Here is an 11,985-nt window from a genome sequence, read left to right as displayed (position 1 = left end):
TAACTCAAGTCCCTTCATGAGTGAGGTTAGTACTATAATAGGAAAGAGTGCAAAGAAACCAATTTACTAGTTACTTGGGCAAGGTTTTGCAGGTTGCCTGGAAAGTAGACATCAAAACCACCAATCTTAGAGATCACAACAAAAAAGCACCATCCAGAAGGAAGCAGGTTATAAATTAATTGTATTAACATTGGGAAACTGAGAGCTATACAGAACTCTCTGTACAAGCTTCTAGTAAGTGCAAAACTAGTTCAAAATTTAAAGTTTTTAAAATTTAAAAAATAAAAATATGGTCCTACGTGCTCGCTTCGGCAGCACATATACTAAAATTAGAACGATACAGAGAAGATTAGCATGGCCCCTGCGCAAGGATGATACGCAAAAATATGGTCCTACAACATATACACCAAAATTACCAAAATAAAAAACAATGTAAAATATTACCAAGATAGCAGTCATGCATTTTGGAACAACCACTTTCTAAAACTGGTTGTGTTGAATTAATGTGATCATATGTATTCCCTGACTCAGAAATTGCACTCCTACAATAGACTCAATAAAAATATGTACACCTGTGAACTAAAACATGCAGAAGAATGTTCATGGCAGAACCGCTTGTAAAATACTAATTATAGGGCTCCTGGGTGACTCAGTCAGTTAAGCATCTGCGTTTGGCTCGGTCATAATCTCAGAGTCCTGGGATTGAGCCCTACATTAGGCTCACTGCTCATCAGGAGGTCTGCTTCTCCCTCTGTGCATACTCTTTCTCGTGCTCTCACTCTCTCAAATAAATAAAATTTTATGCAAACTGGGATAGCCACTCTGGAAAACAGTGTGGAGGCTACTCAAGAGGTTAAAAATAGAGCTACCCTATGACTCAGCAATTGCATGACTGGGTATTTACCCCAAAGATACTGATATAGTGAAACACCAAGACACCTGCGCCTGGAAGGAGCCTCGGTGTCCATCGAAAGATGAATGGATAAAAAAGATGTGGTTTATGTATACAATGGAATATTACTCACCCATTAGAAATGACAAATACCCACCATTTGCTTCAACGTAGATGGAACTGGAGGGTATTATGCTGAGTGAAATAAGTCAATCGGAGAAGGACAAACATTATATGGTCTCATTCATTTGGGGAATATAAATAACAGTGAAAGGGAATAGAAGGGAAAGGAGAAGAAATGGGTAGGAAATATCAGAAAGAGAGACAGAACATGAAGACTCCTAACTCTGGGAAACGAACTAGGGGTGGTGGAAGGGGAGGAGGGCGGGGGTGGTGTTAAATGGGTGTCGGGCACTGAAGGGGGCACTTGACGGGATGAGCACTGGGTGTTATTCTGTATGTTGGCAAATTGAACACCAATAAAAAATAAATTTATTATTAATAAATAAATAAGCAAAAAACAAAAAAACAAAAAAAACCCAGCACCAGTTGTGAAACCAATGACTAAAAATAATTAAAAAGCCACATGAAAAAAAATAAATTTTAAAAATTGAAAAAAATAAAATCTTTAAAAAATGATACTCCAAAAAAAATGATACTCCAAAATAATACTCCCAATTATAAACAACCCAAATGTCCAGAACAGGTACAGGGATTGTGCATATTCATAAAATGGAAAGCTATGTGTCAGAATAAAACTACTAAAGAAAAAACAAAAACCAAACAAAAACAAAAAAAACAGAGACGCCTGGGTGGCTCAGTGGTTGAGAGTCTCCCTTTGGCTCAGGGCATTATCCTAGGGTTCCAGGATGGAGTCGCACATCGGGCTCCCGGCAGGGAGCCCGCTTCTCCCTCTGCCTATGTCTCTGCCTCTCTCTATGTGTCTCTCATGAATAAATAAATAAAATCTTAAAAAAAAAAAGAAAATAGATGAATCTCACAAATACAATGCTAGTCAGAATCCAGTTGCAAATGACAATATATCAGGCATAATGTCAAAAACCAGTGACTCTTATACTTTGGCATGCAAAGTATCTCAATAAAACTGTTAAAAATGCATGATTCTGGGGCACACGGCCAGTTCGGTTAGTGGAACATGCAACTCTCGATGAGTTTGACCCCTGCATTGGGTGCAGAGATGACTTAAAAATAAAATCTCTTAAAAATGCATAGAGTACACATGTTCTGGTGGCAGGAATTAGGGTGATTAGTGAGCGAAAAGGAAGCACTGAAGGAAGATTCTCAGTGCTGACAATGTTCTACTTCTTGGCCAGTGTGTGTAGTAGTTAATAGTTATTTCTACCCTGTCAGAAAGTCTTGGGGTTGTACATTACTTAACAATATCTTAAATGTAGATGATGTGCTGTGAAAAGTACAGAATTTCAAGGAAGATTTACCACTCTCAATTTTGGTGGGAAGGTTCATTATAGACCCTGGTGTCAGGAAATGGTAGGTTAAGAGACATGATTTGGATGATTTGTAAACACAAAGTAAAAGGTAAATATTAAACGCACCTCCATCCTGGTACTCCAGTAGCAATTTAATTTTTTAATTATATATAAAAATTTATAACAACCTGACATGGGTTATATCGGTAAATGATAGCATTTGTGAATAAAATTTCCCTCCCAACTCGTGTGCAGGCACAGGTGCACGCACACACACAAACACTGTGCACATGGCAACTTAAAACATTGTGTTAATTCTTCTCAAGTAACAAGTCTTGAAGACACTACAAAAGTTTTTACTCTCAGCATTGAGAGTGGTCACATATTTAAGGGATAAAGGATTTATTACAGTCATTGCATAACTTAGAGTTCACCCACAGATCTTTTATTCAGAGGCATTTTCCATTCTTTAGATCCAGTTTCTCTGCAGTCAGCATTTGCTCGTATACCTTAAAGATTGAGAGTTCACCGAATACTATTGCACATGGACATTACTAAGACTTTTGTCCCCCATGAGTGCTCTCATGATGCCGCCGAAGGGTTAATAGCTTACTGAAAGCACGCCCACAGACATTGCATTGATAGGGCTTTTCACCAGTATGGACTCTCTTGTGCACAGTAAGATTACACATTACACTGAAGGTTTTCCCACATTGATCACACTCATAGGGTTTCTCTCCAGTGTGAGTTCTTATGTGTATTGTAAGGGATACATGCCTCGCAAAAGCTTTTCCACAATCACTACATTTGAAGGGTTTCTTTTCCCTGGTGTGCTTTTTCATATGTCTCCTATAAGATAAGAGACCACTGAAGGCTTTTCCACATTCCTTACACTGATATGGTTTCGATCTCGTGTGAATTTTCTTGTGCAAATTGAGTAAAGATTTCACTCTAAAGGCTTTCCCACACTGATTACATTCAAAGGGTTTCTCTCCAGTGTGAATTCTCATGTGTTCTTTAAGGCATGAGCGATCCCTGAAGGCTTTTCCACAGTCATTGCACATACATGGTTTCTTTCCAGCATGCATTTTCTTGTGCACATTAAGATTACAGCTCATTCTAAAAGTCCTCCCACACTGATCACATTTGTAAGGTTTCTCTCCAGTATGTATCCGCAGGTGTGCCTTCAGGGATGACAGACTACTTAATGCTTTTCCACAGTGGCTACACTCAATGGACTTCTCTCTCGAGTGAATTCTCTTATGTCTTGTAAGGTATGAAAGAATACCGAAGGTTTTCCCACAATCATCGCAGACATAGGGCTTCTCTCTGGTATGTATTACCTTATGCGTGGTAAGCCTAGAGTTTCTACTGAAGGTCTTGCTGCACTGATTACATTTGTAGGGTTTGTTCTTTGAATGGGTTCCTTCATGTTGTTTGAGAAGTGAACTATCTCTGAAGGTTTTTCCACAATCATGGCATTCATAGGGCTTCTCCCCAGTGTGAATTCTTTTGTGCCGTGTAAGGTAAGAACTTGAACTGTAGGCTTTCCCACATTGGTTACATTTGAAAGGTTTTTCTCCACTGTGGGTTCTCATGTGCAATGCAATGGATGAGCGGTTCTGTAATACTTTACCACACTGGCTACATTGAAAAGATTTCTCTCTGATCCAAGTTTTTTCATGCTTAAGGTATAATATTGAATTTGAGACTCTCTTAGAGTCAGTGCATTCATAGGATCTCTCTTTTGTGTGTTGTCTCTTACGAATAACTAAGGAAGAATCCCTGATGAAGGTATTTTTATCTTTTTTACAGTCATTTTCTCTGGAAAGAATGCTCTCATGTGGGTTAAGTTGTGAACAATCTCCGAGGACTTTGCCAGGATGAAGAGATTGATGGGGTGTCTCTCCAGGATGAATTCTTTGATTCTGAGTAATGCTAGATTTCACGCTCAAGGGAATTTTATTCTGTTCAATGGATCTGCTTCCATGAGTTTGTTCCTATTAGTTAAAATGAGTTATGATCACAATATTTATTACATTCACTATATTGAGAATCTTCCCCCCCTCCCCTCAAATTCTGACGTGTTTAAACAAGTACTTTATTAGAATTAGAGCTTACCTAACATTTCCTTAGTGAACATACACAGTTCTTGAATAAGATGAAATGTTATGCCAGGTGGCTCTCATCAGGGTCTCTTTAGAGTTTAACATAATTGCTTTGGAGTGAATGTTTTCAATATTTAATATCTAACTTCCATTATGAAAATATTTATATTGGGGATTTTCTGCAACCATTTTTGGAGCTAGGGTGTGAGTTTCCTTCAAGTTCATAATATTTTAGAGATTTCCTGTTTTTTTGTTGTTTTTTTTTTTATTTCCTGTTTTCTATGGGTAAAATTAGTATTTCAAATTGCCCCTTATTGGCAATGTGTTCCTTTTCTACTACATGGAAGTCTAGACTTCTAACACAGAGCAAGAAATTCTCATGTGACTCTTACCTTCTTATCACTGAGTGCTTCTTTCTCCAAAATATCTTGTTTATCTTGTGATTGTTTGGTTTTAAGGAGAACCATCACATCTGAACAAATTGAGGGGAAAGTAAGTTGGGGAAAGACATGGTGACAAAATACTGACAAAAGCAGGGAAAGCCCAAGCCCAATCTGAAACAGGAAACAACTACGAGTGTGAAATGGTGTGATGAAGACAAAACTGAGACACATGTAGATTTCTCTTCAAATAGACGCTACTAAAAAAAAAAAAAACCCAATAGACGCTACTGGGCAGCCCGGGTGGCTCAGCAGTTTACCACCACCTTCAGCCCAGGGCCTGATCCTGGTGCCCCAGGATTGAGTCCCACATCGGGCTCCCTGCATGGAGCCTGCTTCTCCCTCTGCCTGTGTCTCTGCCTCTCTCTCTCTCTCTCTCATGAATAAATAAATAAATAAAATCTTAAAAAATAGACCGTACTATTTACGAATACAGTGTACAAAAAAAATGCATTCTTAATCAAAAGAATTGATATTTACATATTTTAGTATTTTACATAATTTACTAAGTAATGGTTCTATCATGATTGAAAATTATGTTAACAGGCAAAGGTTATAGCTATATATGCAAAATGGGAAGAATTAGACAATGATCCTAAATGTAAATATTAAAGCATAAGAGAGATCTTTCTTTCAGAGTATAAGAAAGCATGAAATGATCGGTTAAAAGCCGAGAACTAGGGAATTCTCAAAGTACATGAATAAGCTCACACCAAATGGTCTCTGGTATCTCCTCAAATTTAAAGCATATCTGTTCCCTGTTTGACTTCATAATGTACCTCTTCCTCACCCCCACCAGATGTGGTAAAAAAAAAAAAAAATCATATACGCCCACTGCTCACATGAACAGGTAACTTGGTGATTTCTTGTCTCTGTTTTCGTTTCATCTTCCTGTTCCATCTGGGCAATCAGAGTAGGTTTACTGAGCTGCTTTTCTATAATGAGGAACAATGTTATGTGAGAGAAACATGCAGTGTATAACAAAAAAAAAAATCTTAAAACTGGCAACAACTTTGTCTTTGAGGTTCTGAACACAGGCAAGTGTGGCCTCAGGAGCAGCAAAATGATTGGGAAATTTCTAACAAAGCAAAAGTAAAGCACTTGAGAGATCAGCTTTCAGAATAATAGAACAAGGACCCTGTTTAACTCATCTCTCCCACTAAAACAACAAATGATGGTCAAAACAAAAAGATCAATTGATTCAGAACTCTAGAAATTAGCCAAAGCCATAGAACAAATGGAAAATTATCCAAGAAAAAAAAAAAAAAAAGAAAATTATCCAAGAAAAATCACTGAACCTTGGTAAAGGGTCTTTGATATTTTAACTTTAGATTATTTCTATTTTTGCTCTCTCCTCAGCTCTATGGCATGGTAATCAAAAGCCAGTAGCCTTGCAGCCAACAGAGACCTGAGCACTGTTAAAAGAACCAGCCCCAGAACAATTAACATTTTTCTTAAAAACCTTTATTTTTAAAAAGCTAGTGAGAAGAGCGATATCGTTTTTTCACATTTTGTACACCTCATTAATGCATGACTTAAAGACTACTGGATTGTCATATCCACTTCTGCATTCAATCTGTTTTCTATGTTGTTTTGTTTGAATGTATGAAGAAAATCCAGTCTTGCATAGATAAGTAGTTGGAAAGGGGAGAAATATATTAATAGTCTTTAAAAATCAGTGTGGAGGGGCGGCTGGGTGGCTTAGTGGTTGAGCATCTGCTTTGGCTCAGGTCATGATCCTGGAGTCCTGGGATAGAGTCCCATATCATGCTTCCCATGGGAAGCCTTCTTCTCCCTCTGCCTAGGTCTCTGCCTCTCTATGTGTGTCTCTTATAAATAAATAAAATGGTTTTTTGTTTTTTTGTTTTTTTAATCAGTGTGGAGGGAACCCTGGGTGGCTCAGTGGTTTAATGCCTGCCTTTGGCCCAGGGCATGATCCTGGGGTCCTGGAATCGATTTCCACATCGGGCTCCCTGTGTGGAGCCTGCTTCTCCCTCTGCCTGTGTCTCTGCCTCTCTGTGTGTGTGTGTCTCCCATGAATAAATAAATTTTTAAAAATCTTTTAAAAAAATAAAGTAAGATTTTATTTATTTATATGAAAGAGAGTGAGCAAGAGAGAGAGAGCAGAGGGAGAGGGAAAAGCAAATTCCCCATTGAGCAGAGAGCCCAATGCAGGGCTCAATTGCAGGGCTTGGGGATCATGACCCGAGCCAAAGGCAGACACAATTGACTGAGCCACACAGGGACCTCAGTGAGTCCTTTGTACTCTGTTACATTAAAATTCATTGTCTATCATGAAAAATAAACATTATTTTTCTAAGCTTGCAGCTCCCTAGAAAATCTATATCCTCAGGGTGATGTGGCTATTGGATTTTACTCAGAGCTCAGCTTAGCAGAAAAAAAGGCTGCTAGCTCCAAGCCTTTACCTTGGGGACTTTGAAAACCTCAAATCAGTTCCTGGGGTTCAGAATTCTGTGCATGAGCAAAGCTATGCACATGCCCAAGAAAGAGGGTAAATCCCAAATTACTTAGCTTCGATTGACTCTTAGATCCTGCCCAAACCAAAAGTGAAAAATGACCTTATCTTATGAGTTGCTTGAAGCTTAAAGGCATGACTTCTTACATAGATCTACTTGGCAAGAGATGAGGAGACAAAGGCAAGGCATTTAAGAAAATGCTACTAATCATTTTTGGACTACAAACTTATAATGACCAGGAAACCATGCTTAAAAGTTAAAATAAGCATTTTTAAATTTTTAAATTTTTAAATTTTCTTTTTTTAATAGGCTGTATGCCCAGTGTGGAGCCCAACAAGGCCTTGAACTTACAACCCTAAGACTAAAACCTAAATTGAGATCAAGAGTAGAATGCTTAGGGGATCCCTGGGTGGCTCTGCAGTTTACCGCCTGCCCTTGGCCCAGGGCGTGATCCTGGAGTCCCAGGATCGAATCCCATGTGGGCTCCCTACATGAGCCTGCTTCTCCCTCTGCCTGTGTCTCTCTGCCTCTCTGTGTGTGTCTCTCATGAATAAATAAATAAAATCTTAAAAAAAAATAGGATGCTTAACTGACTGACCCACCCAAGTGCACCCAAATAAGCACTTTCTTCTAAGAGTTTGGAGAAAATTCTGTGGCCAAACATTGTAGGGAATACAGAATCTGTGGGACTAGCTAGGGAGGTGACTAAACAAATAAGCACCAGCAAGATAACAGCAACAATAAACCTTGATGGCAAAGGCATCTGATACTAGATAGGTAAAATATATTTCTAAAATGTAATTTTCAAGAATAAATTGAGACATGCAAAAAAAACAGGAAAGTATACCACACATGGGGTGGGGGAGTTGAGGAGGGGTAAGAAAAGCAGCCACACAGGATACAAAATCAATGCCCAGAAATCAGTGGCATTTCTATACACTAACAATGAGACTGAAGAAAGAGAAATTAAGGAGTCAATCCCATTTACAATTGCACCCAAAAGCATAAGATACCTAGGAATAAAACTAACCAAAGAGGTAAAGGATCTATGCCCTAAAAACTACAGAACGCTTCTGAAAGAAATTGAGGAAGACACAAAGAGATTGAAAAATATTCCATGCTCATGGATTGGCAGAATTAATATTGTGAAAATGTCAATGTTACCCAGGGCAATTTACACATTTAATGCAATCCCTATCAAAATACCATGGACTTTCTTCAGAGAGTTAGAACAAATTATTTTAAGATTTGTGTGGAATCAGAAAAGATTCCCAGGGGAATAGCCAGGGGAATTTTAAAAAAGAAAACCATATCTGGGGGCATCACAATGCCAGATTTCAGACTGTACTACAAAGCTGTGGTCATCAAGACAGTGTGGTACTGGCACAAAAACAGACACATAGATCAATGGAACAGAATAGAGAACCCAGAAGTGGACCCTGAACTTTATGGTCAACTAATATTCGATAAAGGAGGAAAGACTATCCATTGGAAGAAAGTCTCTTCAATAAATGGTGCTGGGAAAATTGGACATCCACATGCAGAAGAATGAAACTAGACCACTCTCTTTCACCATACACAAAGATAAACTCAAAATGGATGAAAGATCTAAATGTGAGACAAGATTCCATCAAAATCCTAGAGGAGAATACAGGCAACACCCTTTTTGAACTCGGCCACAGTAACTTCTTGCAAGATACATCCACGAAGGTAAAAGAAACAAAAGCAAAAATGAACTATTGGGACTTCATCAAGATAAGAAGCTTTTGCACAGCAAAGGATACAGTCAACAAAACTAAAAGACAACCTACAGAATGGGAGAAGATATTTGCAAATGACATATCAGATAAAGGGCTAGTTTCCAAGATCTATAAAGAACTTCTTAAACTCAACACCAAAGAAACAAACAATCCAATCATGAAATGGGCAAAAGACATGAAGAGAAATCTCACAGAGGAAGACAGAGACATGGCCAACAAGCACATGAGAAAATGCTCTGCATCACTTGCCATCAGGGAAATACAAATCAAAACCACAATGAGATCCCACCTCACACCAGTGAGAATGGGGAAAATTAACAAGGCAGGAAACCACAAATGTTGGAGAGGATGCAGAGAAAAGGGAACCCTCTTACACTGTTGGTGGGAATGTGAACTGGTGCAGCCACTCTGGACAACTGTGTGGAGGTTCCTCAAAGAGTTAAAAATGGACCTGCCCTACGACCCAGCAATTGCACTGTTGGGGATTTACCCCAAAGATACAGATACAATGAAACGCCAGGACACCTGCACCCCAACGTTTATAGAAGCAATGGCCACAATAGCCAAACTGTGGAAGGAGCCTCGGTGTCCATCGAAAGATGAGTGGATAAAGAATATGTGGTTTATGTATACAATGGAATATTACTCAGCCATTAGAAATGACAAATACCCACCAATTGCTTCAACGTGGATGGAACTGGAGGGTATTATGCTGAGTGAGGTAAGTCAATCGGAGGACAAACATTATATGTTCTCATTCATTAGGGGAATATAAATAATAGTGAAAGGGGATATAAGGGAAGGGAGAAGAAATGTATGGGAAATATCAGAAAGGGAGACAGAACATAAAGACTCCTAACTGGGAAATGAACTAGGGGTGGTGGAAGGGGAGGAGGGCGAGGGGTGGGAGTGAATGGGTGACGGGCACTGGGGGTTATTCTGTATGTTGGTAAATTGAACACCAATAAAAAATAAATTAAAAAAAAAGAAAAGCAGCCACAGAAAATAGCCCTTATAAGGCCATATTTTGGAGTTAGTAGACAAAGATTTAAAATCATCTATTATAAATAGACTTAATGGACAAAGACTGAAAACTGTCCTGTCCCCTAGGATTAGGAACAATGACAACAGATGTCCATTCTGGCCACCTATATTCAACATTACATTGGAATTTTTATCCAGGGCAGCTACACAGGAAAAAAAGGCTATCCAGTTTGGAAAGAAGAAAAACCATCTCTACTCACAGATGTCTTAAGTTTATAAATAGAAAATCTGAAAGAATAAGGGAAAAGATTACATACAATGTAGCATTTGTATTTCTTTATACTAGCAATGAATATAATGAAAACGAAAACAAGAAAACAATTCCATTGACAATATCATCAAAAACTGATTAGGGTTAAAGTTAACATAAGAAGTTTAAGACTAGGGATCCCTGGGTGGCGCAGTGGTTTGGCGCCTGCCTTTGGCCCAGGGCATGATCCTGGAGACCCGGGATCGAATCCCACATCGGGCTCCCGGTGCATGGAGCCTGCTTCTCCCTCTGCCTGTGTCTCTGCCTCTCTCTCTCTGTGACTATCATAAATAAATAAAAATTTAAAAAATTTAAAAAAAAAAAAAAAAAGAAGTTTAAGACTAAAAAAAAAAAAAAAAAAAAAAAAAGAAGTTTAAGACTTAGGGGTCCTGGGTGGCTCAATCAGTTAAGTGTCTGACTCTTTGTTTTAGCTTAGCTCATGGTCTCAGGGTTATGGGATCAAGCCCTGCATCAGGCTCTGCACTTATTGTGGAGTCTGCTAGGGATTGTCTCCCTCTCCCTCCTCTGCTCCTCCCTCTGCTCATGCTCTCTTTTTCAAATGCATACACTCTTTCTCTCTCTCTAATATAAAATCTTTTTAAAGTATTTTTAAAAAGAATTTTAAGACTTAGACACTGTTGGGATGCCTGGGTGGCTCAGCAGTTGGGCGGCTGCCTTTGGCTCAGGTCATGATCCCGGGTTCTGGGATTGAGGCCCACTTTGTGCTCCTGTGAAGAGCCCACTTCTCCCTCTGCCTAGGTCTCTGCCTCTCTATCTCTCTGTCTCTTATATAAATAAATACTTTAAAAAAAGACTTAGACACTGTTAACAGAATTGTATGGATAGAAAATATAAAAACGACCCATCAGAGATAAGGAACTCAATAACTGAAATTAAAAATATACTAGAGGGAACAATAGACTAGAGAGAGCAGAATAGATCATGGAGCTGGAAGACAGGGTAGTGGAAAGCAACCAAAATGAATGGCAAAAAGAATATTTAAAGTTATAAATAGGGGCACCTGGCTGGCTCAGTGTAGCAAAAGACTCCTGAATTTGGGGTTGAATTTGAACCGTGTTGGGTGTAGAGATTACTTAAAAATAAAATCTTAGGGCAGCCCTGGTGGCGCAGCAGTTTAGCCCCACCTGCAGCCCGGGGTATGATCCTGGAGACCCGGGATCAAGTCCCACATCGGGCTCCCTGCATGGAGCCTGCTTCTCCCTCTGTCTGTGTCTCTGCCTCTCTCTGTGTGTGTCTCTATGAATAAATAAATAAAATCTTTAAAAAAATTTTTTTAAAATAAAATCTTAGAAAAATTGAGGATAGGTTGAGGGAACTCAATGACACCATCAAGCGTAATACTTTCATTATATTTTTTATTTAAGGATTTTATTTTTGTTTATTTGACAGAAAAAGCACAAGCAGAGGGAGTGGGAAGGAGAGAAGCAGACTCCCCACTGAGCAGGGAGCCCAATGTGAGACTCAATCCCAGGACCCTGGGATTATGGCCTGAGCCAAAGGCAGGCACTTAACTGACTGAGCCACCCAGGCATTACATGGGTCTCA

At 39.0% G+C, this 11,985-nt stretch overlaps 1 protein-coding gene and 1 non-coding gene across 2 annotated transcripts; one reads left to right on the top strand and one right to left on the bottom strand.

Moving 5' to 3' along the window:
- The first annotated feature begins 299 nt into the window (after window positions 1–299).
- Window positions 300–405, top strand: LOC144291293 (U6 spliceosomal RNA). Its single transcript, XR_013358600.1, has one exon. It is a non-coding gene; the product is annotated as a U6 spliceosomal RNA (small nuclear RNA).
- Window positions 406–2,579: 2,174 nt separating this feature from the next.
- LOC144291134 (uncharacterized) lies at window positions 2,580–3,938 on the bottom strand. Its single transcript, XM_077860857.1, has one exon. It carries the CDS (start codon window positions 3,936–3,938, stop codon window positions 2,895–2,897), a length of 1,044 nt encoding a protein of 347 aa, XP_077716983.1. The 3' UTR covers window positions 2,580–2,894.
- Window positions 3,939–11,985: the final 8,047 nt, after the last annotated feature.

Source organism: Canis aureus, chromosome 19 (genome assembly GCF_053574225.1).
Source record: "Canis aureus isolate CA01 chromosome 19, VMU_Caureus_v.1.0, whole genome shotgun sequence".
NCBI lineage: Eukaryota > Metazoa > Chordata > Mammalia > Carnivora > Canidae > Canis > Canis aureus.
The sequence above is the reverse complement of the archived record's forward strand: the minus strand, read 5'-3'. Positions and strand labels throughout refer to the sequence as shown.